This window comes from Sinohyriopsis cumingii, unplaced genomic scaffold (assembly GCF_028554795.1).
Source record: "Sinohyriopsis cumingii isolate HCF-2022 unplaced genomic scaffold, ASM2855479v2 utg002173l, whole genome shotgun sequence".
NCBI classification, from domain to species: Eukaryota; Metazoa; Mollusca; class Bivalvia; order Unionida; family Unionidae; genus Sinohyriopsis; species Sinohyriopsis cumingii.
In genome coordinates this window covers 83,013-110,713 of record NW_028316146.1, presented here as the reverse complement: position 1 = coordinate 110,713, position 27,701 = coordinate 83,013, and the positions used below count along the sequence as shown (strand labels likewise).

The following is a 27,701-nucleotide window of genomic DNA, read 5'->3' as shown; positions in this document are numbered from 1 at the left end:
CGCACTTTGACAAATAGTTTTGACAACCGATTCTTAGATACCTGTTCAGTTGCTCTATCATGTGAAGACTGTCTAGTGTTCTGGGGAATATTTATATTTTCCACATATCATCTAAACCTTGTAAGTTTTAACAAATAATGGGTACTCTTTTGCCAGAGGACTATTCATCGATACACTTGAAAGCATATTAAGAATCCTAGACACACATGACAATTGCCCCTCTACATTACTGCGGTAGTTACACAATGTACGAGTCCATCCTGATATTTTTTTTATATAGGTCGTTAGCGAGTTTTAGAAAAATAGTGCCAAGAGTTCAGGATTTGTTTTGTGTGTCAGTGGAATATGAACTTCTTGCTAAGCATCATAAATCACCTTAAAATCAGCTATTTTATGCATTAAATACAGATTAGACCAACAAGTAGGTCTCCGCTTTTTTTCTTCTTCTGACAGCAGAGACCAACGATGTCGGACGGTATTCCATACTGAAGTTTTATGCTGTGTTTACCTCTCCATCAGTTCTGAATTATCAGATGCTCGCTAGTAATTAATACATTTATTTCGACTGACCTTGGTTAGTTCTACAATGTAAGACATAGCAGATGTTATTTTTGTTTTAGTGTTATGTCTTACTTCCCATATAACGTCCTTGTATAGTGTGTTCCGATGTTGGTTGGCATCAGAATGAGTAGTCAAAGTTTCAGGAATATCTCACACACTCTTCCACTAATTTATGTGTAGTTAATATACTGTGTTGTCTTTATCCTGGCAGAATGAAAATATGACACTAGTAAATGGACACATTTTCATATTTCATTGACATACATTTAAATTTGTTGCAATGTGACAGTAGTTGAGGTGTGCCAAATTATGTTTAAGTAGGTTCATGTGGGGGATATGTTTCTTGAACGAAATGTTGTTGTTGTTGTTGTGGGGTTTAACGCCATTTTTCAGCACGATAGGCTATACATGGCGGCCAGTATTAATGGTGGAGGAAGAACCCGGAAAACCCCGGAAAGAACCACCGACCCACGAGAAGCTACTGGCAAGCTTTCTCACATGCCCACATTGGCTGAATCTTTGACTCGAACCGCCGCAGACAGAGGTGAGATGGCAGTGATCCGTAACGAAGAGCGCTTTAGACCACTCGGCCACTCGGGGCCCCTTGAACGAAATGAAACATTGCTTACAGTTCCAACAGGTATAATATATTTTTATTCAACTCATTAAAGAATAATATTTCAGCTTAACATGATTTCGGCATTCACTGCTTTCATTGCTTTCCAGCCAACTGAAATTTAGGCTAACAAAACTTGAAAATAGGTCCATTTCTTTTGTGAGAATTTGAATTTATTAGAGAAAACATCAGGGTAAGTAAAGTTTGATAAAAACAGTATAACTTTATTTTTGTAGGAAAGTGTCGTTATTGGTTGCCAGATATGTGTGCCATTTCTGAAAATTTGACATGCGTTACACTGTTATTCGACCTCAAAACATGCTACACAGCACCGTTAGTTAGGCAGTAAGACCCATCAACCCCAGAAGAAAAATATCAGGTGATGTGTATTACATTGTAGGACTAGAACTTAGTATGCAGATGGTAACTTAAAACCCTGATCATTTGATCCATGGAGTTAAATCCTTCAGAGCATTCACTTTTTAATAACAATTCCTGTCAGAACAGAACACTTGTGTATACATCTATTAATGACCTTATTTTTAAATTGCTATGCATGCATGGAAAGCAGCATCACCCCAAGACAAGAACAACTGCTGAAACCTTCTAGCGAGGAGTATAACATGGAACTGACTAATGCTTGGAACCAAACTGCAGTTAGGTCTGGATGTCACAGCAGAATTTTGAGAGACAGAGACAGACATGTCGGAAATTTGAGATTGAGAGAATGATAAATAAATTTTAAAAAGGTCAAACTAATGAGCTGTAAAGATATGCTAAATGATAATAATACATATACATACATATATGACTTCTCTGGTGGCCTAGTGGTTAGAGTGTCCGCCTTGGAAGCAGGAGGTCATGGGTTCGAACCCCAGCAGAGTCAAATCAAAGACTTACAAAAATGGTACTAATAGTTGCCTTGCTAGACGCTCAGCATTAAGAGGTTAGTGTTAGGACTGGTCAGCCTGGTGTCAGGATAATGTGACTGGGTGGGACATCATGCTACATGTCTACGGCATGATGCCCCAGTGCTAGACATCACTATAAACTGCCACACTGCAGACATTGTAGTGATATGACTGAAAAATTGTTAATGCTACATTAAAAGTCCAAATCACAACAACAACACAACACTATAGACTGCCACACTGCAGACATCGTAGTGATATGACTTTAAAATTGTTAAACCTACGTTAAAAATCCTAATCACATACATACATACATACACACACACATACTTTTTGTTATTAATAGCATTACAGTTTTGATTTTTTAAAAATGTATTACTTCCATGCATGCGTCAGTAATTTAAAAAAATAAAGTCATTAATAGCAGGGATTGTTACAAAAAGGTGAGTGCTCTGAAGGATTTAACTCCATGGTTCAGAAGAAGAGGGTTTTTAGTTATCATCCGCATACCAAGGTCATTCGAAATAAATTTATTAATTACTAGCGAGCGTCTGATAAGTCAGAACTGATGGGGAGGTTAATACAGCGTAAAACTTAAGTATGGAATGTTGGTCTCTGCTGCCAGACTATGGAAGGAATAATGCAGTGGAAACCCAGTGTAAAACTAAAATTGCAATGTAACACAGTCACATCAAGACAATGGAACATGAACATTTCAAACAAGAAATTATAATGAAATTGATGAGGGTAATTGATAGAGGGTGGTCCAAAATTTGCTGTGGAGAAATTAGTTAAAGTTTATTTTTGAAAGAAAAGTAAATGCAGTGTTGTCCAAAAGTGATTGAATATGGTCTTTAGTTTCTTAATGCATTGTCTTGGAACTTGATTGGTTTGAAATGGAATGAAGCTGATTAAATTAATATAGAAAAGAAAATTTTAACTCTTTATTGATTTCTTCACAAAATTAAATAATGGCAAGTTAAAGGCATTATTATCTGTCTTAATTTTTCATAATATTGTTTCACGATGAATTAATTTGATGATTTATATGTTTGTTAGCTAAACACTAATAATATTCTAAATTATTGAAAAGGGGGAAAAATCATTATTGGGGCTGCAAGTTTTTCAAAGGAAGCAGTCCTGGACTGTAAAGTTAATTCCATACAGTTCTGGATCTTATCAGTTTTTATTTTCAGGAAAACTTAACAAAATGTCTGAAGATAAAAAACGTGGAGAAGATGTTGACGATGGTGGACCAGGGCTTGTCTACATGCCTTTTGTTGTAATGGAAGAATTACTGGAGAAACTAAGACTTCTCAATTATGAAAAGGAATTTTGTAGACAGTTGAATTTGAAGCCTATGTCAAGGTAGAGATTGTACATAATTCCTTTGCCTGTGCATACTGTTTTCTTATGATATTATATACAGTGTCATTGTTTTTGAATGTGTGTCTTTATAAACTTCCTTGAGTGTTCATTCCAGATATGGAAAAGTATTGGATATGGCCCCAACCAGATCAGTAGGTGGGGGTATTGTGAGTAAATGGGTAGCAAATGTCCTTACATGCTTCTTGGTTATTCAAGACATTTAAAGCACATACAGCTCTCCCCCGCTATAATGCATTAGTCAGGTTCCATAACTGCTGTATCATTATCAGCTCCACTGCCATAGGCCTTCCATAACTGGGATTAAAACAGAGTAATGATTCCACTCTAGAATTTATTTTGGACAAATTTTGCCTTTATTTTTACTTTGGAAATAAATGCAATAGTACTTTTGATAACAATTTCAGGTTAAGTGCTTTCCATCTTCTATTCATAATAATTAGACCAGATGTTGTATTTCAATGCCCAAGCCAATCAGAATCATTGAGACATTTGGTGGCCAATCCAATCAAAATCATGGAGACATTTGGTGGCCAATCCAATAAAAAAAATCAATGAGTTTTTTTGCAAATGAAATTGATCATCTTTTGCTTCTTTAGGCTAAGTGAGTAAAGTTTGAATAGTGAGACATGGTTTGGGTTTTTGAAAATAATTTGCTGTACACACTTCTGTATGTGTGTGAGGATGAATGAATAAAGCATGAATTGTGTAATGTCACTGCAGTACTAAAACAATCTGATAGTCTGATGCCCGGGGCCCCTCTAATTTTAGATCAGGCCCATCTTGTATTCTAAGTGAGGTGGCCGTCATGCTTGTCAAAAAACAATTTAATTTGCCTGAGGAAACTTTGATTGTGCTGATGAAATGTGTAAATGTATTTTCAAGATGTTGACATACATGCCATTACATGATACAGTCTAAATCAGATGACCAATATCCTCCATGAAATTGAGATCAGAATTTAATCCAATTGAAGCATGGCATAAAATTGTGTACTCCCAGATATGGTCATACCCAAGAAAAGAAAATTTTCAGTAATCTTCAAAAAACAAACCCCAAAAGCCTCTTTCACTACATGTCCATAACATGTAGCATGTATAAATGGTAAACAGTCACGATTGGAGCTGATGAAAAACTATCCCTTGGGCAGTTTAAATAGCAGCAATTGCAAAGAGGTTTGGTATGAGCCACCATTTCACATATTATTTAATTGGCTGACAATAGCCACTGAGATGTGTTTGAGGGCTGCAGTGGGTGAGCCCATTGTGCTACTCTGCATAGGTAGGATCAGGATGTGGAACAACTCATTAAAGGTAAATCAAAGAGATGCTATTTTTGGAGCCGTTTATGGAAGCAATTAGCTATCAGCAAAGCCCAATACAAATAAATCTCAGCATAGCAATGAAAACTAATGACACTTGCATTACCTTCAAACTCCTTTGGATCCGATTGAATTTATGTTTGAATTGTAGCTATTGCAACATTATGTGACAGTATTAAAAAGGGGAAATTTTTTGGACATGTGGAAATTGGAGTCTGGGCTTGTGGAATTTCAATTAAGGCTTGTGAGTTTATATAAGTTACCAGCCTGGGGCCCGTGTCTAAAGATATTTTTCTTTCAGCACTGTACCATGTCATGCTTGATCATTTAATTGTTTATTATGTCAGCATGTTTCTAACTCAGAATATTTATAGATTTATTTTTTTTTCATTAAAACTGTATAATTATGGTTATTAATGAAAGGACTGAGCAAAATGAAAGATGATGTAAAATGGGTATAGTTCAAATAATGGTCAAATCAAATTTAGACAAGCAAACAGATGTAATAGAACTATTATATATTTTATTATTTTTGTGACTGACTTTTATTGATGATGATAGTAGTGATAATTTTTATTTCATATTTCCAGATCTGTAATCAGGTACAATATTCATAATGAAAGGACTGATTAAAACATGAATACAGGTGAAATTATCCAAATTAAGAATGACAGCCATTATTGTCTTAGCAGGTGTTTTAGGTCGACTTGCATGTCCATTGTTTTTAACAGTACTATTTCACATTGAGCAGTGGCAAAATCCATTGTCATCCTGAATATAACAATTCAGATCATTCAGATTCAACATGACATTTAATTTCATTGGTTTTTAAGTTTTCAGAAATGTTTAGTTTTGTAGCAGTATTTGGAGGAGCCCAGCACAAAATACCTAACCAACATGATAGCAACATCCTGACAGTTACAGTAATTACATTGTTATTTGAAAACAAACTGAGAAATGTCCTAAATCTCCATCAAAATTAAAATGCAAGAAGTTGTGTTCCACAGAAATTTGACATATTGTCTAAAAAAATAAGCTTTTGATAGTTTTATGGACAAAACATCTTGTGATGATGCCAGGATGATATGAGTGATCAGTGTTTCCTTTCATTTCAAATTTCAACATTTAGGTTTAATTTGTTCTCATTTTTCAAGCTGTCAGTTTTATTATAAGCTCTTGTACAGATCACTGTTAGTGTCAGTTAATTAGTCATGTAGTTCTCTGATGTAGATACCGGAATTAATCAGGTGTCATCACATGGCAAGTAAATGCATAATTCACTTCCTTGATTTATATAAGAAGAGTGTATCTTTATAACTGACTGCATTTGCACATTTTTGGATCTTACTTGTATCTTTCCAGGCATTATTTTGCAATTCCCACCAACCCAGGAGAGCAGTTTTACATGTTTACTTCCTTAGCAGCCTGGTTGTTGAGGACTGCAGGACGACCATTTGAACAACCACAAGAGGTACATTGCATAACATTTTATGCAACAACAATTTTATTAATGACACTCCAATACTGATATCTATTTCTCATTTGTACACTCATACATTTTGTTTATGACACTCAAATACTGATATCTATTTCCCATTTGTACACCCATACATTTTATTATGATATTCAAATACTGATATCTATTTCTCATTTGTACACCCATACATTTTGTTTATGACACTCAAATACTGATATTTATTTCTCATTAGTACACCCATATATTTTGTTTATAACACTCAGATACTGATATCTATTTCTCATTGTCCCATGCATTTTATTTACGACACTCAAATTTCTCATTTGTACACCCACACATTTTGTTTCTTCATCTTGATCTTTATCAGAGCAAAGCAGTGAGGCCATGTGAGTGCGCTAATCACACACTATCAGTAGCCATGTTTTGCTGTAATTACCAAGGTGGTTTTCTGGGTGTCTGTTGGCCTTTTCCATGTGTCTTTCAATCTGTCTGACCATGCAAGACTGAAAATCATTTCAGGCATGCCCTAGACAATGGTTGGTCTAAGTTAATGTATTACAGGATCTTGAACACATAATGGATAAAAGGGAGACTTAAAATACTTTGAATGCATCTTTAGGGACCTCTAATTGAACAGAATCAATTTAAGTTTGTCGGGAGTTGGTGATTATTTTGATTCACTGTCAGCTATGAATCAGGCTGCATATAATTAACTCCCGAAGAAGAAGAAATTTTTTTGTCAAAATTTCAGGTCATGTTTGTGCTAAAGCTAAAAAGTTCGCCATGCTCATGTCTCTCCAAATGGAAGATTGTGAGATGGGTTTCACTGCATAGACTAACATTTATACTGCAATCAGAAACAGATTAGCTTTTAGGAAATGTCAACAAAATAATGCTCATACAGCTGCTGGTTGGTTTGTTTGAAGGTTTTGATTTCAACAGCACTGGAGACATGAAAAGGGAAAATGCAATGGCCACATTTTCAGGTGTTAACTGTAAAATTTAAACCACCCTGCAATTTTCCTGACTCTCCCCAAGTTTGAAAGTAAAGTGGTGATCTCACCCTCTCCACCCATTCCTGGCAGCATCACTGCTTCTTGAGTGACATTAAATTTTGATTCATTCCTTCATTCCACAGAGATTGAGTTGATTTTCTTTGGCCTGCTGTCAAAGTCATGAAAGTTATTTAGGTGTTATATTTTGAGCTTAATACTTAAAAATTAATGTTTTTTCCCTCTTTATTAAAAATTCAGTAGATTGCATATATAAAATACTTTCAGGGGGTGACAATTTCTAGCCCATCTAGCCAGCACAACTAAAAATCATTGCTGGGCAAGTATAATTCATGTTAGTAGCTACCCTAATCCTAATCATTACTGGGCAAGTATAATTCATGTTAGTAGCTACCCTAATCCTAATCACTGCTGGGCAAGTATAATTCATGTTAGTAGCTACCGTAATCCTAATCATTTCTGGGCAAGTATAATTTCATGTTAGTAGCTACCTTAATCCTAATCATTGCTGGGCAAGTATAATTTCATGTTAGTAGCTACCCTAATCCTAATCACTGCTGGGCAAGTATAATTCATGTTAGTAGCTACCCTAATCCTAATCACTGCTGGGCAAGTATAATTCATGTTAGTAGCTACCCTAATCCTAATCATTGCTGGGCAAGTATAATTCATGTTAGTAGCTACCCTAATCCTAATCACTGCTGGGCAAGTATAATTCATGTTAGTAGCTACCCTAATCCTAATCATTGCTGGGCAAGTATAATTCATGTTAGTAGCTACCCTAATCCTAATCACTGCTGGGCAAGTATAATTCATGTTAGTAGCTACCGTAATCCTAATCATTTCTGGGCAAGTATAATTCATGTTAGTAGCTACCCTAATCCTAATCATTTCTGGGGATGTATAATTCATGTTAGTAGCTACCTTAATCCTAATCATTGCTGGGCAAGTATAATTCATGTTAGTAGCTACCTTAATCCTAATCATTTCTGGGCAAGTATAATTTCATGTTAGTAGCTACCTTAATCCTAATCATTGCTGGGCAAGTATAATTCATGTTAGTAGCTACCTTAATCCTAATCATTGCTGGGCAAGTATAATTTCATGTTAGTAGCTACCTTAATCCTAATCATTGCTGGGCAAGTATAATTTCATGTTAGTAGCTACCTTAATCCTAATCATTGCTGGGCAAGTATAATTTCATGTTAGTAGCTACCTTAATCCTAATCATTTCTGGGCAAGTATAATTTCATGTTAGTAGCTACCTTAATCCTAATCATTTCTGGGCAAGTATAATTCCTGTTAGTAGCTACCTTAATCCTAATCATTGCTGGGCAAGTATAATTCATGTTAGTAGCTACCTTAATCCTAATCATTGCTGGGCACGTATAATTTCAATGTAGTAGCTACCCTAATCCTAATCATTGCTGGGCAAGTATATTTTCATGTTAGTAGCAACCCTAATCCTAATCATTGCTGGGCACGTATAATTTCAATGTAGTAGCTACCTTAATCCTTTTCTTTTTCAGTATGATGACCCTAATGCGACCATTTCCAGTATCATTACTGAAGTTAAACAATATGTAAGTAAAAATTAGCACCAGTCAGTTTTAACTGTTGTTCTAGCTTCAAAGGAACATGGTACCTCCACCATCTTTTTGAAACATTTTGGGTCATTTACCATAGATCATATCCTTTGTTAACTGAAATGCACTTGTAGGCTGTCATTTTTCATTTTTAGTGCTGAAATTAATTGTTTGCCTGAATCATTCATGAAAAATGTTCAATTTGTCAGCAGAAATCCACATTTTTTCACTCTGAGGTGACTAGTTGTTGTTGGGTTAGATACATAAGGAGTATTGAAATAAGTTACTGGTTGCTTGTGAAGGAAACGTTTGCCCGTGTTGACTGGGTTTGCGTAAATTAAAAATGTAACACATTTTATAATTGGTTGAAGAACTCTTAATGGTCTGATAGAATCAACCATTATAATATATATGATGGTTTTCAAAATGATCATTTGATGAAATCAGCTGTACCAGAATGTAATGTCATGTGACATAATATCTACCAAAGAGGCACTAAAGAGTAGATTGTGACTTGATTGCGTAGATTATGTCTAGAGATGGAAAAATTCTCAACAGAAAGGATGAATCTTGATTGAAAGAATGGGAAAAGTATGTAAATAATAATTTATATAAGACTGGTCAGAATAAAATCCAGTGCTAATACTGGCAATTAGCACAATTTTCTGTTGTGTCTCACAAAGTTTGTAATTTGTTCTGGAGTTTTGGAGAAGGGATATTTTTTCAACCCTGCTTATTTTAGATGGAGAAAATGTAACTTGCATATTATTACAGGGTCACTCGGTGGACTTTCCTCCATCCAAGTTGAAGCAGGGATGTGGTGAGCACTGTCTCTATGTTCTTGATCGACTAACAGATGAGGCTTTGAAAAGCACACACTTCAGATGGGAAAGGTAAATCTTCGTAGTTTGATCCTGTGAATATAGCTGTAAGAACTGTCTGAATGGATCTGTAATTTCTGACGGAGTTATTTCCTCTTTGATTAAATGCAGCACATGGTAGGAAAACACTGTTTTTGTTATGAAAAATAAAACCAAGTTGTTAGGTTTAAAGTGAAAAGAAGAAAAAATGTAGCATTTATAGACTGGTGTTTATGAACCTACTAACTAGGTTTGAAGTCATTCTCTTATGCATGGTTTTCCTTTAGCATGGGGATCAGTAATTTTTGTCCTACAGCTATTTCCTAATGTGAACTTGGATTTCAGATGAGTGATGCATCATACTATGAGTTTTAATATGAGATCATCGTACTGTGAGTTTTAATATGAGATCATCATACTATGAGTTTTAATATGAGATCATCATACTATGAGTTTAGTATGAGATCATCATACTATGAGTTTTAATGAGATCATCTTTTGAGTTTTAATGAGATCATCATACTATGAGTTTTAATGAGATCATCATACTGTGAGTTTTAATATGAGATCATCATCTTTTGAGTTTTAATGAGAACATAGTATGAGTTTTAATGAGATCATACTATGAGTTTTAATGAGATCATCATACTATGAATTTTAATGAGATCATCATACTATGAATTTTAATGAGATCATCATACTATGAGTTTTAATATGAGATCATCATCCTTTGAGTTTTAATGAGATGATCATACTATGAGTTTTAATATGAGATCATCATACTATGAGTTTGGTATGAGATCATCATACTATGAGTTTTAATGAGATCATCTTTTGAGTTTTAATGAGATCATCATACTATGAGTTTTAATGAGATCATCATACTGTGAGTTTTAATATGAGATCATCATCTTTTGAGTTTTAATGAGATCATAGTATGAGCTTTAATGAGATCATACTATGAGTTTTAATGAGATCATCATACTATGAATTTTAATGAGATCATCATACTATGAATTTTAATGAGATCATCATACTATGAGTTTTAATATGAGATCATCATCCTTGAGTTTTAATGAGATCATCATACTATGAGTTTTAATATAAGATCATCATACTATGAGTTTTAATGAGATCATCATGCTTTGAGTTTTAATGAGATCATCATACTATGAGTTTTAATATGAGATCATCATGCTATGAGTTTTAATATAAGATCATACTATGAGTTTTAATATGAGATCATCATACTATGAGTTTTAATGAGATTATCATACTATGAGTTTTAATATGAGATCATCATACTATGAGTTTTAATGAGATCATCATACTATGAGTTTTAATATAAGATCATCATACTATGAGTTTTAATGAGATCATCATGCTTTGAGTTTTAATGAGATCATCATACTATGAGTTTTAATATGAGATCATCATGCTATGAGTTTTAATATAAGATCATACTATGAGTTTTAATGAGATCATCATACTATGAGTTTTAATATGAGATCATCATGCTATGAGTTTTAATATAAGATCATACTATGAGTTTTAATATGAGATCATCATACTATGAGTTTTAATATGAGATCATCATACTGTGAGGTGAGAATCATACAGCTATATCATGCTAGTTTTTAGAACTTGTGTATGGCACATACAGGTATTTGTGGCTCAGAGTTCAGTACATCTTTGTGGTATATTCAAGTGTACTTCTGTGTAAAACATGCAAATGTTCTCTTGGGCACATAAAACTGTTTGTGGCTCTGAGTTTAGTACTTCTGTATGGTATAATCAAGTGTTGATGCCACTAAGTTCAGTGCTTTTGTATGGCATACAGAAATGTTTATAGCTCTGAGTTCAGTACTTCAGTGGGCACTTAAGTTGTTTGTGGTTGTGCATTCAGTACTTCAGTGTGCTATACACAGGTGTTTGTGACTTATCATTCAGTATATCTGTGTGCTTCCTACAGGTGTTTGTGGCTGTGAGTTGAGTACTTCAGTGTGACACATGCAGGTGTTTATGGCTGTGAGTTCATTACTTCTGTGTGGCACATTACATTATTTGTAGCTCTGAGTTCACATATCAGTGTTGGTGTGTCTGAGCTCAGTACTTCTGTGTGGTACTTACAGGTGTTTGTGTCTGAGTTTACTACTTCTGTGTGACACATACAAGTGTTTGTGGCTGCCATTCCTGAGGGTTTAATATCCTCCTACATGACGTGCTTTCTCTTACTAAACATCTCATGACAACATCTAAGCTGTTGAGGGTATTTCATAAAAGTTGTTAGGATTTGTTGCATATTGGTATAAAATAAAATAAATTTACACAGCTTTTGTTTTCAGACCAGACTATCCAGAAGAGGAAATGGAGGAAGAAAATATAGTAGAAGATGATGCTGAGCTCACACTGAACAAAGTAGAGGAGTCTCCATTTGTACGTTTTATAATCATTAACATTTTACACTCTACAATAGTCTATTACGGACTTTCATTTGGCTTTTTCTGGCACCTCTGTCTGTCTCTCCTTTCTTGCACTTTTCTAAGATTAAATCCATTTCTGTTAGTTTCTTTTCAACAGTTCCTGTTTGACATTTCTTTTCCTGTTATTGTCAGTTATTGTTCAAAATGCACTGGCATGGCGATGCTGGCTTTTTCAGATGCCATCATAAAAGTCAGGGTTTTGCCAGAAGAAAATTTGATTTCGGTTATTGATATTAGACAGTGAATGACTTTTGATGAAGCTGATACAAAGATTTATCAACCCCATAAAAATAATGTTTACTGATCCATTTGGTCTGTGGCCATATTGAATATTTTATTTTTAGGTTTTTAAAAATGCATTGTTTATTTAGTACATTGATTGCAATAGTTATATCAGATAGAGTGTGAATGTTGTACTGGATCGTACGAGACATGAAGCATGGAGTGTGATATAATGATGTCTTACTGCTCCTGAGAGATAACATAGATGTCCCCAACTATTTAAATTACATTTTATTGTTACCTTTAAAGAATAGGCATGAATTTTAATTCTTGGAAATACTTTTTATACTGTAAGAATGTTATTAGGAAGATTTTACCCAATGTGTGGACAAAAATGTCAGGAATTCTTTACTTCCAGAGATGGGGCTTAGAGCTGATGATACATTATATCGATAACATTGCAGTCATGCGCATTTGAACCACCTGACATAATCTGAAGTCACATTATATCGATAACATTGCAGTCATGTGCATTTGAACCACCTGACATAATCTGAAGTCACATTATATCGATAACATTGCAGTCGTGTGCATTTGAACCACCTGACATAATCTGAAGTCACATTATATCGATAACATTGCAGTCGTGTGCATTTGAACCACCTGACATAATCTGAAGTCACATTATATCGATAACATTGCAGTCGTGTGCATTTGAACCACCTGACATAATCTGAAGTCACATTATATCGATAACATTGCAGTCGTGTGCATTTGAACCACCTGACATAATCTGAAGTCACATTATATCGATAACATTGCAGTCGTGTGCATTTGAACCACCTGACATAATCTGAAGTCACATTATATCGATAACATTGCAGTCGTGTGCATTTGAACCACCTGACATAATCTGAAGTCACATTATATCGATAACATTGCAGCCGTGTGCATTTGAACCACCTGACATAATCTGAAGTCACATTATATCGATAACATTGCAGTTGTGTGCATTTGAACCACCTGACATAATCTGAAGTCACATTATATCGATAACATTGCAGTTGTGTGCATTTGAACCACCTGACATAATCTGAAGTCACATTATATCGATAACATTGCAGTCGTGTGCATTTGAACCACCTGACATAATCTGAAGTCACATTATATCGATAACATTGCAGTCATGTGCATTTGAACCACCTGACATAATCTGGTTGTTTGTACCTCATTTTTGAGTGTATTTAAATCTGTGATTAGGAAATTTGGCTCCAGTTAGTACTGTATGTTTGTGTACAAATGGGTTGAGATGATGGGTAAGGGGTTAGGTGAACCAGGGATTAAAACAGCCTTATGGCAGAAATTTATTCTGAAAGAGTATAAGCTGTGAAGAGTGTGACTTACTTTGTATTAGTGTTGATAATTTAAATTCTTTTTTGAGAATTTTGTTGTTATATTTGGTTGACAGTAAAATGGTGTAGTTCATCATTTTGTGCACATTTCACAACTCACACTAGATGCAGACAATGTTTAACTCTGATTGCCTGAAATCTTCATGTAACTGCTTGTGGTTTATTCTTTAAGCTTTTAAACATTACTGAAATGACTGTTGGACATACATTTTTGAATGAATTTATCTGAAAATGTTAGTTGGCGACACATATGTCTATTTCACATTACTGCAAAATGTTTAGTTGGAGTTATTTATCATTTATAGGTGCACATAAAGACATGGTATTAACAGATGTTTTGATTTTATTGTAATATTTTGATTTTATGGTAAAGTAAGCAACACTGGATTAAGTTTGAACTGCACTACAAAATGTAAAGCTGAAGTTCAGTTTTAGTTCAGTAGATTACAAACTTGTATGTACTAAGATAATTGAAATTGTAAAAATATAATGAATTACAAGAAAGTCAGGGTACATAAATAGCGCCCGTAGCTGAGGTAATACTGTAAAATGTGTGACCTTGATCCCAAGGTTACAAGATTGAGTGAGCATAATGCAGAATCAAATGACTAAATGATTCATACCAACAAAATTCACCAAGAAGCAACTTTTGACCAAAAACTTGAAGCACGTTTTCCAAGACTGTGACCTTGGACCAGAAACTTAAAGCACGTTTTCCAGGACTGTGACCTTGGACCAAAAACTTTAAGCACGTTTTCCAGGACTGTGACCTTGGACCAGAAACTTTAAGCACGTTTTCCAGGACTGTGACCTTTGACCAAAAACTTTAAGCATGTTTTCCAGGACTGTGACCTTGGACAATCAAGATGGCCTTCAATATTGTTGCAGAATGAATTTTTATGGTGTTATATTGATTTATTCAAAGTATTTAAAAAAGGCATATATAGGTCTAGGAAGTATATGGAAAAATAGCTGTAACCCAAACCCTGACAAACTGTTCATGATGCCACTGTGACTGCTGTGTTTTACACCCACTAACACGGGTTTGACAATAAATAACAAATTATTAGCATACTGGAGCATAATTTCATTCTTTGAATTGAGATAGGAGATATGTTAGGCCACTGAAATCTTTTTATCACTCTTGCTTTTGCATGTCAGGCTGATGTAATGTTTCAGAGAAGATAGTTTGTGGCAAATCAAGTACAACCAGTAACACTGGGAAGTGAGACGATATTGGTAAATGTAGCCCAAGTCCATGTTCTCCATGAATTATGAAGGTTGCAATGTAGCAATTTTGATGGCATTTTTAAAAAGAGTTTATGCAGCTGATGTAAGATATGTTATCAAACTGAATCTTTTAAGATAACTAGGAATTTCAAAGTATGTTAATAGAAATGGTTGATGGGGAAATGTCAAGTAAAATATGGATGCCATTTAAATAATCCTTATGTTTTATCTTTGCTGGCTTGCAGAGGCTAGAAAATAACAGTAAATTACTCACTCTTTCCATCTCCTGTTTAACAGCCTGGAGCTGGTGAAGAAGAGTTTGAAGAGGAAGAGCAGATTTTAGATCTTGAGGGACTTAAAAGGCTGAATTTGAGCAAGGTAAATATGTTCACTGTTTCATTAAAATACTTTCAGTATATATCAGATTGAGATTTTACAGTATTTTGCTCATGTGCATGATGTAGAGATAGCAAAAATGACGGAACTGTGACTGGTATTTTAATAAAGAAGTGTTTTTCTTTTTAAATATGAGATAGTAATTTTTAAGTTTATTTTGAAAATAGCCAACTTTTTCAGAATTTAAGTTTGGTACTATTTAAAATTAATATTGCTTTTAATAAGAATTTTATGGAAAATTACTTCACAAAGTACTGAGCAAAATATAGGTTTTTACACTGTAAACATTTCTTCTCCAAGTTAGCTTCTGTTGAAAAGGATGAATGAATTATAATGTAGTTTGTTTATAATTGTATGATTAGCATCAAGTTTTTGTTCTCAACTTTTTCAAGTCAGTATTTCATAAAGTTATGTGGTCTGTTTGGCTGTTTCTTGTTTTTTGTATGCTGTTTGATGGTAAAGGCCATTCTTTAATGCAATAAAGCCATATCTCAATGGTAACATTCATTCTTTGTGTTATTAACATGTACCTGCTAATTAATAATATGTATTAGTAATAGAAAGAAAATGTATTTTGTATGTTGGAGTCCTTAAAAATCAGGTATCATAATTTTGTAATTTACTGGTTGAAATTTAAAAAAAAATATTTTTAAGCAGAACCAAGAGAGTACAAAGCCTGAAGAAATTTTAGAGTCCACAACAGATGCCGCTGATTGGAGGCTTGAAGTGGAGAGGGTTTTACCACAGCTGAAAGTGACAATACGGACAGACAACAAGGTAAACTTAGTTGTTAAAGAAAATGAAAATGAGATGAACTTCACTAATAAGAACTTTAATGATTATGAAGAATGCTCATTTGAAGAGCCTATGGTCAGTAATGTGTTAATATGATACTTATTGTGATGTACAGTCATGAGAAACTGATATACCTCTTGGGGCCCTGAGTGGTCTAAAGTGCTCACCGTTACAGATCACTACCATCTCACCTCTGTCTGCGTGGGTTCGAGTCTTGGGTTTGGGGTATGTGAGAAAGCTTGCCAGCAGCTTCTTATGGGTTGTTGGTTCTTTCCAGGATATTCCTGGGTTCTTCATCCACCATTTATACTGGCCACCATGTATAGCCTATCGTGTGCTGAAAAATGGTAATAAACCCTACAACAAACAACAACAACAACAACTGATACATGTCATGTTGTTCAGTCATGACATACTGATATATATCATGATGTACAGTCATGACACAGATATATATCATGCTGTACAGTCACAACATGGTGATATATATATATATATATATATATATATATATATATATATATATCATGATGTACAGTCATGATATAATAAATATCATGATTTACAGTCAAAACAAGCTGATATTTATCGTGTTGTTCAATCATTATATGCTGTTTAATTATGTTATGTACAATCATGACATGCTGCATATTGGGATACATGCTCTGTGTTAAACCTGTAAAATAGAAATTAAATACAGAAATTTCCTCACATGCTTTAAAGGGCCTCACTGGTGAAATCTGACTGCTGGCTGCTTATTTTTTGTCAGATTTGTACAAATACTGAGTTCCGACAGTCTAGAAATATTTAAATGACCCATTTCTACTCAAGTTCAGCTTGAACTTAGAGGTTGCAGTAGACTTGTCTTTTGAAGAGATTTATTGGAATTTGGAGTATGTGCATATTGATGGAAGACACTACAGACGTTTGTCAGACCAGACAGTATCGGGTTTTCAAGATTTGATTTCCACTCACAATATCTTTTGAGGGTATTTGAGTATTAGCAAGTATTATAAATTTTGAAAGAACAGTAAAACAGAAAACTGAAAAATGTTCAGTATTTGAATCTAAATATAAAAGGATAAAAGGCAGACTCATTAAATAATAATTTTTGCATAATTTTACATTGTTATAAATATATCTATGTCATCTATAAATTTATCTGTGTCATCTGTATCTGTGTCATCTATAAATCTGTCATCTGTATCTATGTCATCTAAAATATATCTATGTCATCTATAAATTTATCTGTCATCTGTATCTATGTCATCTATAAATGTATCTGTGTCATCTGTATCTATGTCATCTATAAATCTATCTATTTCATCTGTATCTATGTCTATCTATGTCATCTATAAATGTATCTGTGTCATCTATAAATTTATGTCATCTGTATCTATGTCATCTATAAATGTATCTGTCATCTGTATCTATGTCATCTATAAAACTATGTCATCTATAAATTTATGTCATCTATAAATTTATGTCATCTGTATCTATGTCTATCTATGTCATCTATAAATGTATATATGTCATCTGTATCTGTGTCATCTATAAATGTATCTATGTCATATGTATATATGTCATCTATAAATGTATCTATGTCATGAGAGGGGGCCCCGAGTGGCCGAGTGGTCTAAAGCCCTCTCCATCCATTATGGATCACTGCCATCTCACCTCTGTCTGCTAGGGTTCAAGTCTTGGATTCAGCCAATGTGGGTATGTGAGAAAGATTGCCAGTAGCTTCTTGTGGGTTGGTGGTTCTTTCCGGGGGTTTTCCTGGGTTCTTCCTCCACCATTAATACTGGCCGCCATCTGTTGCCTATCGTGTGCTGAAAAATGGCTTTAAACCCTACAACAACGTCATGAGAGATCCATAACATTCTGTTGGAGTTTCACAGCCCTGCTGTGACCTTGCAAGTTAAGATGGTTGAAAGTTAATTGGTACAAAGTTAATTAGTACAAAGTTAAGATGGTACAAGGCTAAGATACTCATAACAATTGACAAATATAAACATTCCATAGTTAGTAATTTTAATTGGAAATAAATGCCTCAGCTGCACAGCTAAAAGCAGTTCTTTTATAATCACTTTCAGTATTTCATTCAATTTTGGTAGTCTCTGAGATATTAAATAACTTTTTATGAACCTTTCTTTCCTCCAGGACTGGAGAGTTCATGTGGAGCAGATGCACAGTCATAAGGATGGAATTGAGACTTCCCTGACAGAGACTAAAACCTATCTAGACAAACTCCATGAGGAAATTACACGCACCCTGGAAAAAATATCAAGTCGTGAAAAATATATAAATAACCAGCTGGAGCATTTATTAGGGGAATTTAGAGGAACTCAAGACAATTTAGCTGAGACAAAGGAACGATATCGACAAGCCAGTGGGGGTGTCACAGAAAGATCCAGACAACTTGCTGATGTATGTATTTCTTGTTTCTTCTAATTGCCATAGATTTAATACATGCTGCGAAATATGGATTTAGAGACCCATAGATTATTCCATTGAAACAAAATGACCCGTTGATCAATCCACAAATTCAAGAAGTGGCAGAAATGTCTTTTCTTTAACAGAGCACCAAAAACGGATTCCACAGTAATGAATAGATTTACAGTAATTGATCTGTAATGAGTCTCACAAAGAATAGACAGCAGTCAATAAGTATGTGTTAGTAACATCTTTTATGTGGGAATTATGACAGAGTTCTGATGTCCCATTTGTTTTTTTATTCCGGAAAGGCAATCACATTGATGCAGGTTTGAATCCTGCACAGACAAGGTCAGTTTTGATACTGTGCTGTCTCTCTGGTCAAGATACTTTATCCCAGTTCATTATTTGCTTAAGCGCTTTATAACCTTTTATGTGTTGAAGTTCAACTGAGAACCAAACAAGCTTCAGTTTGTCATCATAAGATTTTGCATTAAAGTTTAGTCCAGTAACTTTGGAATAACCTCAGAGACTGATGACTGAAAAGAACAAAGTCAAGATCTCATGGGTCAGTTTGGGCAATTTTGGAAGCATCTGTATCTCCTGTTAGCATAGATAGATTGTAACCTTTAAACAAAATATGGTTTTATGGTAAATTTATTAAGCATTTCATCATATTATCCAAGAGGATCAAGTCAAAAAGTAAGGATTCAGCCGAAACCCTTGTTTTTAAAGTCTTACGATGGAAAATTGTTTTGGTTAAGTAGTTACCATATAGCTAGTTATTTTAATGGTGGAGAAACTTTAATAATTTGTCTTTGAATGAAATTATGAAAATAAATCCTCTAAAAATGTATTAGTTGCTAAAATGTGGCCATAAAATATGAGAGAATAATCATCCGTTTTTTTGATTTAGAATACATCATTAGTTACCTTTTTCAGCATAGTCAAAAATGACCTCAGATAAAGTCTGAAGTAGTTTTTTCTGTGTTTGCTGCCTTCCTGGCATAGTAAATGTTTATTCCTTCTCAATCTTTGGTACAGTGAATAATAAAAAAGCATCATGGTCATGGATGTGAATAAGGAGTTCAAGAGCACTACAACCTTACCGCTGTTAGGACAGATTCACAACAGTAGTGCATTACACATTGACTGGAATTGTAAGGAAGTAAACTTATAGTAGAAAGGGATGGGAGTATTCTTGTTTCTGATTTTCAACTCAGTTTTTTTTTAAAACACCATCTTACTTTTATTTTTAGAAGAACAAACTGGTATGTCCATGAAAGGACATACTCTAATTATATTTGTTCTTCCTAATTTCCATAATTTAATGTTCATAATCCATTTTGAGTTTGTTTTAAGTAATCAGTTATAATTCTGCCTATGCTCAAAAGAAAATTTCCTTTTGAACAAAACTGTTTGCCCTTGTTAATATAAAAACCTTATTTCTTCTTCAAATACATTTATAATATTTTACTGCTATCTCGTAAATCAAGCCCTCTCAGCTAAAACATTTTAACGCTGAAAGTTACCTGCACACAAAAGTGGCAGTTGGAGTTATGTACCATTGATGCCGGGATTGGCGCCAAATCTTGTGAATGTTCTAGTTACTACTAATGCTCATGCCAGGTCACATGCTCTTTCTGAATAGCGGTCTCACAGGTCAACCTACAAGTATTCTGGAAGTTATTCAACACTGAGGAAAGTAGGAGCAGTTTTGTCTTTGAAAAATCTATTATTTTCCAACTTGTTCCTCTTTTTTCATGGCAAAGTTTTATTCCTCTTGTACCTCATATCTTTGTCATGCTCATGCACTCCTTGTACATACCTGTTTGGGTCACTAGTGTTCCCATTCGGATTGGTGTTACTTTGTTATATGTCGAGCTGTTATAATGTGTGCTGTAGAAAACTCAGTAATTTGCAATAATATATCTGCTATAGTTGGATACATAAAGGTATGGTTTCGATACATATTCAGTAATTTTTCCTGTATAAGCAGTCAATAGGCCTTTCCTATAGGTAGGTTTTATTGGAATTGATATCATAGCTTCCACTTCACAAGTATTAACAGTGCTACTTAAATAATAGTTTTATTCCTGTATAGGGTACCACATGGGCATTTCATTCAATTTTCATATAGTATGTAGATTCGTACATCCACTCACTGAGTTCATACAACAGGATGCATTCCTAGCTACAGCATTATGTGATGTTGGCTCTGTTTTTGTCTTACAGATTTAGACCATGTGCAGGATAAAGTGTGAGCTGTGGAAATATGGGAATGACAACCATTCAACATGTCTAGCAAGCCCCTACTTATTGCCAGTTGTTATTACATGCAAATGGCAGGGGACTCAGGGCACAAAAGATGAAGATGCAGATGCATACTTTAAGGACAAGGACACCATTATTATACAAGCCAAAGTCTTTATGGTGAATGATTTATGGTTTGAAAGGTATTGAACGCCAGAAGGAACATCAGCCAGAAAGTGATCCAAGTTATCCCAGTCAGCAACGGTTCTATTGCCATCTCACTCCCTCATCCTGACAAACCTTTTATGGCAATGGGTTTGACAGCCTATTGCCGTTATTGACTATATTTGATTCATATCAAAGTAAGCCTACTCAGAAATATGGAGCAGTTTTGTGCATCTAATAGCCCCTAACCTATGTCAACATAAAGAACTGGACCATGTCATGCAAAATAAAATGGGACTGTTCCGTCATGACTGGACCATGTCATGCAAAATAAAATGGGACTGTTCCATCATGACTGGACCATGTCATGCAAAATAAAATGGGACTTTTCCATCATGATTGGACCATGTCATGCAAAATAAAATGGGACTTTTCCATCATGACTGGACCATGTCATGCAAAATAAAATGGGACTTTTCCATCATGACTGGACCATGTCATGCAAAATAAAATGGGACTTTCCATCATGACAGGACCATGTCATGCAAAATAAAATGGGACTGTTCCATCATGACCAGACTAAGCCATGCATCTAAGATCGCAGCAGGTCATCACCACAATCAATCTTACCGTTTGTGTCTAAATGGAAAGATCTTTGTCCAGTTTACCTACTCCACACCATACAGGTAATGGACGCCTACCCCATACCATACAGGCAATGTATGCCTACCCCACACCATACAAGGAATGGATCTCTAGCATTGTCCAGTATGTTATTCAGTGTAATAAATTTGAAGTTACTTTATCACAGTCAAGATGTTTTGTCAGCATTGTGTCCCACCCCATTGGACAGTCTTCTCCAGCTTTACCTATCCTCTTTGAACACCTCATATCAATGTTGTCTACAGGACCTAATGAGAAATCTGAAGTGGTACATGAAAAGGAAAGTGCGTTGAGGGAGATCCCACCTCATTTTACCTCCCAAAGAGAGAAAGGATGACATCAGTACAGGCCCCTTCATCTTGAATAAAAGGAGCTAACTGCTTCACTTATTTGGAATTTAAACCAAGATCACATGAACTTGCTGTGCATTTCATCTTGTGATGTTAGGGCAGTTACAACAAGGATTGCAGCTGAGTAATATTGTTCCCAAGCTGACATTATTGAAGTTGTGGTATGGAGGTCAGAGTCACCTTTACCCAGAGCAGAAGGCTCAACAAGACCTGGTGGAACTTAAAGCCATGGTGCAACAGGCTACATTCCCAGGTTGTTTGGCAGCTTTTTAAAGATGAGGCTTCAGTACTTACACTGGATTTGTGTGAGGGTGGGGTATTTTTTTTCTTTTCAGAAGCCATGCTCTGGAATATGGAGTCAACTCTCCAGCTGAATTGTCTATCAAGCAGCTTGACATACATGATTTTGGGGATGGGAGATAGTTTTTCTGAACTAACAGGGTGTAACTCCTTTAACCTTGTACCTGCTCTCTTAAGGTATTATGATTGGGTAACATATTTGAAAAAGAAACAATTTTTTTTCTTCTAATGAATCATGTTTCTATTGATAATACTTACCCAATCATAATACACATATGCCCTCCCCCTAGTTAGATCTACATAGAGAGTGCACTCTGCTCCAGTAGGAACTGAAATATTTACAGGATTTGGTGCCAATCCCAGTATCAAGGGGAGATCACTCTAACTGCCACCTGTGGGGGCAAGTAACTTTTAACTTATTAACTAAAAAGTTACAGCTCATAGGGCTAGATTTGTGGGGGTAGTATTATGATCAGGCGAGTATTATTGATGAAATATATTTCATTATAACATAATGGGTATCTCATATTGCTAAAATAGAGCCTTAAAAAAGTTGAAAACCCCTCTTTTTGGGCCAACTCACTAAATATTACATCTACAGTCATTACTATATAATGCAGCTTGTTTGTTTTCCTTTTCTTTCAGGTGACTGAAGAATTGGAAAAAGTGAAACAAGAGATGGAGGATAGAGGAAGTAGCATGACAGATGGAGGTAACACTAAAATATTAATTGACACAGATGCAAAGTCACTAAACATAAATGTTGAATGTTTTGTGAATTCTGTTTCTGGTGTACCATTTTTTTAAATATTGGAATCTATATTTGAATGTGGGGCCCCGAGTGGTCTAAAGTGCTCACCATTCCGGATCACTGCCAACTCAACTCTGTCTGCGTGGGTTTGAGTCCAAGGCTCGGCTAGCGTGGGTACGTGGGAAAGCCTGCCAGTAGCTTCTTGTTGGTCGATGGTTCTTCCCTGGGTTTTCCAGGGTTCTTCCTCCACCAGTTATACTGACCGCCATATATAGCATATCTTGTGCTGAAAAATGGCGATAAACCCTAGAACAGCAACAACAACAATATTTGAATGTATACGTTGGATGAAACTTAATATGCTTGAGTTGATCATTAAAACTGCTAGTACTTTAGACATTGTACACTGCATATAATAATAATAATAATAATAATAATTATTATTATTATTATTATTATTATTATTATTATTATTATTTTGTGCAGTGTAACACTATTAATAATAAATGATAATATATTTTAAAAAATTCATTTGCGCTTTTTCTTTTTTTGTTGATGGAAATTAGTTTCCTTGAATTCAGTTCGTTTACTTTTAAGCTCCACTCGTGAAGATTAAACAGGCCATCCAGCAGCTAAAGAAGGAGACGACACAGATGGACATTAGAATCGGTGTGGTAGAACATATTCTCTTGCAAGCCAAACTAAAGGACAAAGCAACACAAAACAAGCAAGTTCACACTGCCACCACTGAGGACCCAATGGACTTGAAGTTCTAATACGGAGTTAAGGATAATTCTGTGGAAGAAGGAGCCTTGTTTTATAATGGGGATTCATGGCACATAAATAACATATCTTTGTTCGCATCGTTTGTGTGTTCTTTCCATCATGGAACATAATATGAATAATAAGAAAAATGTTTTATTTCAAAGCGTCTGTGATATACCGATTATATGAAATACATGGCAGTAGAAACATTGACGTCTAAAGTAAATTGTACATGAATGCCGTCCTTGAGAGTGGACTATTTTACATGGTCATGCTATCCACAGTTTTATTGTGAATTAGAATTGTTTCTGAAGATGTTGTCTTGGGTATTAGATTCCGTCCAAGCTTCAGCAGTAAGAACTTGCCATGCATAGAGAAGAAATTGTGTAGTAATATGTATAATTTTTTTTCTTCTTCAAACATTGACCTGATTTATTCTTTATTCGCTACAGAATATATTTGTAAACTGAATTTTAGTTTATGTTACTCAGTAATTTTTAGCACTTGTTAATTCATTTTGTAAACTAGTTGTTAATGCATATTGTGATGTAAGAGTTTGAATACAAATTGGGATATATGGCATAACATGCCTTTTCAGTTGAGATATTTGTAGTTTCTGTATTAAGGCATGGTACACATTATTTCCTCTGTACATGGCAGATTGCTTATTGCATGTATATTGCTTTCAGAGGTCTCCAGATATATTGTAACAAGGCACAACTTTTGTAACATTCCATTTATTTATTTCAAAGGTAGATGTTTTATTCTTGAATTAAAATGATGTAAAATTGTATGGCATTCCATTTGTCTTTGTACCAGTTATTTGTTTCAAGATGGATCTGATATATGTTTCACTCTATTCTTCTTTACATCTATTGGTGTGCCTGTGTGCGCCTGTGTATTCATGTGTATGACCATTTGTCCTCCCTATTTTGACTTTAACTCCTTTTTCAGTGTATCTAATGTGGCCATATTTGTTGTGTGCATCCATTCTTGTATGGATGGCTATGTGTATACCATTAAATTCCACTCTAAATCTTTATACTTGTAATTATTCTCATGAATGAAAAGTCTGCATTTGTCAGTTTTTAGTAATACTTCCAAGACTGGAGTAACATGTTCTAGAAATGTTGAGTTTGAAGATGGAGGATCCTTGATTGATTTGTTCTGATTTACTTTCCAGTGTTCATTCAACATGCATGCATGTATCATTCCAATGACATTTGCATTTTTTTTTACCACCAAAGTTCATTGCAAGTGTCAGTTGCATACAAAATTTATTTACTGTCTCATTGTGTCTCAGTCTATCTACATTAATACTTGTATTTCTCCAGATGCTATGCTGGACATAACCTTGTTCTTGATTAACATTATATTAATGAATTCTAAATAGTTAATAAGAAACTTGTATTGCACAATGGTTTGTATGCTAAATGAATGTGTTCTTCCAGTATTATGGTAGGGAAATTCACATAAGTATTTACTTTAAATGAAATTGAGAGAAAATGTAAATATTTAGCTGTGCGAAATTATTCAACCAGTTTCATACATTATTTCAGCTACTGTAAAATATTATGTATCTTCAGTTTTTTTGAGATATAATAATTTTCAAAAATATACCTAACACACCCTTTAGAAATATCAACAACAACAGTCAAAACACTGGCAATGGTAAGACAGCCAATTCTGTATTTGTGTGTATGGTGTTATTGTTTATATTTCTTAAATCAAACACACTGTTTATTAAGCTTCAGTTATTTTCTCATGGCAGTGACTTTGAGGGTTTCTCATGGTTCTTTATTAATATGATTGCAAAATATAATTGCTTGACAATCTTGCCTTCTCCAGGTGCAACATTCACACACATTTCTCCTTCAAATACATTCCCCAATCACCATATGTTAGGAATATTAGCCTGCTACCTCGTGAATCCAGCCCTACTAAAAGATTAAAATTGTTGTCTATCTAATATAGATTAAGAGTGATAACTCTTGCCTATTACGACCCCTTGCCATCGCCTGGTGTCCCTAATTTTAGGCTTCACTAAATTTAACATCGTACATTTTACCTCCGACAATCCAAGCCACTTTAGTGTTCAAATTTGACCATCTGCCTTTTCATTTGGATTTATTGTGTGGAACAGTCATTATTTTGACAATTTCTGCCAAATTGGATTGATTTTGTCACTTGTATGGACGTCATCTATTTAAGACATGTTACACCATGCAATCATTGATCTCATGTTGTCATTTGCTAGTTAGCACGACTTTGTCTATTTTTGCTTGCTCTATTAGGAATGGAGATAGTATTAGCGAGTTTATAATATGCTGCTTTGCTGATTTATGCTTGGCTTTCTTTCTTATTTTTTAAATAGAAATGTTAACTAAAGGCATGAATCCATTAGTTCAAGGCATGAAGTGTAAGGCACCTAAACACAACACTTTTTTCACTTTCTATTAGTAACGAGAGTGATTTAGTGAGTAATATACTGTATTACTGATTTATGCTTTTCTTGTGTCGTTTCAATGGGAATGTCACCCAAGTGCATTAAGTGCAAAAAGTTCAAATCAAGGAAGAACAACCATTGTTCCTGTATTGTATGTACAAAATTCAAAGCAAGGAAGAACAACCATGGTTCCCGTATTGTATGTACAAAATTAAAAGCAAGGAAGAACAACCGTGTCTCCCATATTGTATGTACAAATTTCATATCATTGATGCCATGCAGCTTATGTAATACAGGTCAGAGGAAGTCTGGGCTTTATTAGTCTAGAAGGAACTAAAAGGGAATGAACGACAAAATAAATCAATGAAGGAAAGCATTGATGGCCTCAGTATACATCCTAAGTCAATGTCCATTGTGAGCGCCCCCCCCCCCCCGTAAGTTTGTCATTTGCAATCACCATTTGTATTGGCCGCCATGTATAGCCTATCTTGTGCTGAAAAATGGCGTTAAACCCTACAACATCGAGAGAGTATTCCCACAAATTTTAGGCAGCATAAGTCACCCCGCATGTTCAAGCATGACCATCAGGCCTGTAAGTTGGGGTTTGATGGCGCTATACAGTTTCGCATTTTGCATAGGGTTAGGATTTTAAAGAAAAAGAATTTCCTCGGCTTTCCTCACTGGTTATACTGGCTATTTAAAAAAGACCTTGTATATCTTAGGTATAATGCAAAGAACCTTTAATTCCCTTTATTTTGGTGTATGATTGATGGGTGTACTATGGGTTATAGAGTATACAGCTTGGCCTTACTTCAAATGTGCACCTTTCAAAAAAGTGCTAGCTCTACTTGGTCATTTTCACTTCCTGAACGTCAGAGGTCAATTGTATAAAAAAAGAGCCGATAACTTTTTTTACATTTTATATATTTGGTAATTCATTCATTGCACTTTCAGAAGCTGGTATTGTCTAGTCTGGCAAAATTCATTTTCCCTATTTTAATAGCTGCTATGTATAGTGCACTTTAGACTAATTCAGACTGATTTTTTAACACAAGGGAGCAGTCATTTTAGTTAGCAGTGTGCTTAAATCATGTAAAATTTCCAAAAGTACAATATCCAAAAGAAATATCATCCACATTACATTAATGTAGCATAGAGATATGCCAACATTCTCTCCACTGTGCATGTTTTAAATGCAAACTACTTCAATTTACATACGTCACTCTCTCAAAAGTACATATTATCTGGTGAGCGCCACCTTTATACCGGAGCCAGTGGATCCGATTTGTAATACTGCGGCACC

General features: G+C 34.8%; 1 protein-coding gene across 2 annotated transcripts; it reads left to right on the top strand.

Annotated features, from left to right (window-relative positions):
* LOC149770964 (intraflagellar transport protein 57 homolog) lies at positions 1 to 24,743 on the top strand. 2 transcript variants are annotated; one of them, XM_089948929.1, is made up of 11 exons: positions 1 to 120; positions 3,285 to 3,456; positions 6,158 to 6,266; positions 8,815 to 8,868; positions 9,646 to 9,764; positions 12,077 to 12,167; positions 15,376 to 15,456; positions 16,132 to 16,251; positions 18,433 to 18,699; positions 23,082 to 23,148; positions 23,785 to 24,743. In XM_089948929.1, exons 2-11 carry the CDS (start codon positions 3,299 to 3,301, stop codon positions 23,961 to 23,963), a joined length of 1,245 nt encoding a protein of 414 aa, XP_089805055.1. In that variant the 5' UTR covers positions 1 to 120; positions 3,285 to 3,298; the 3' UTR covers positions 23,964 to 24,743. The 2 variants fall into 2 exon arrangements, with proteins under 2 accessions (XP_089805055.1, XP_089805054.1); XM_089948928.1 differs by having other exon boundaries at positions 16,129 to 16,251.
* Positions 24,744 to 27,701: the final 2,958 nt, after the last annotated feature.

Coding starts and splice junctions, on each gene's coding strand:
- LOC149770964 (XM_089948928.1), top strand. CDS start 3,299: ATGTCTGAAGATAAAAAACGTGGAGAAGATGTTGACGATGGTGGACCA. Junction 8,869..9,645: donor TTACTGAAGTTAAACAATAT/GTAAGTAAAAAT, acceptor ATATTATTACAG/GGTCACTCGGTGGACTTTCC. Junction 18,700..23,081: donor GATCCAGACAACTTGCTGAT/GTATGTATTTCT, acceptor CTTTTCTTTCAG/GTGACTGAAGAATTGGAAAA.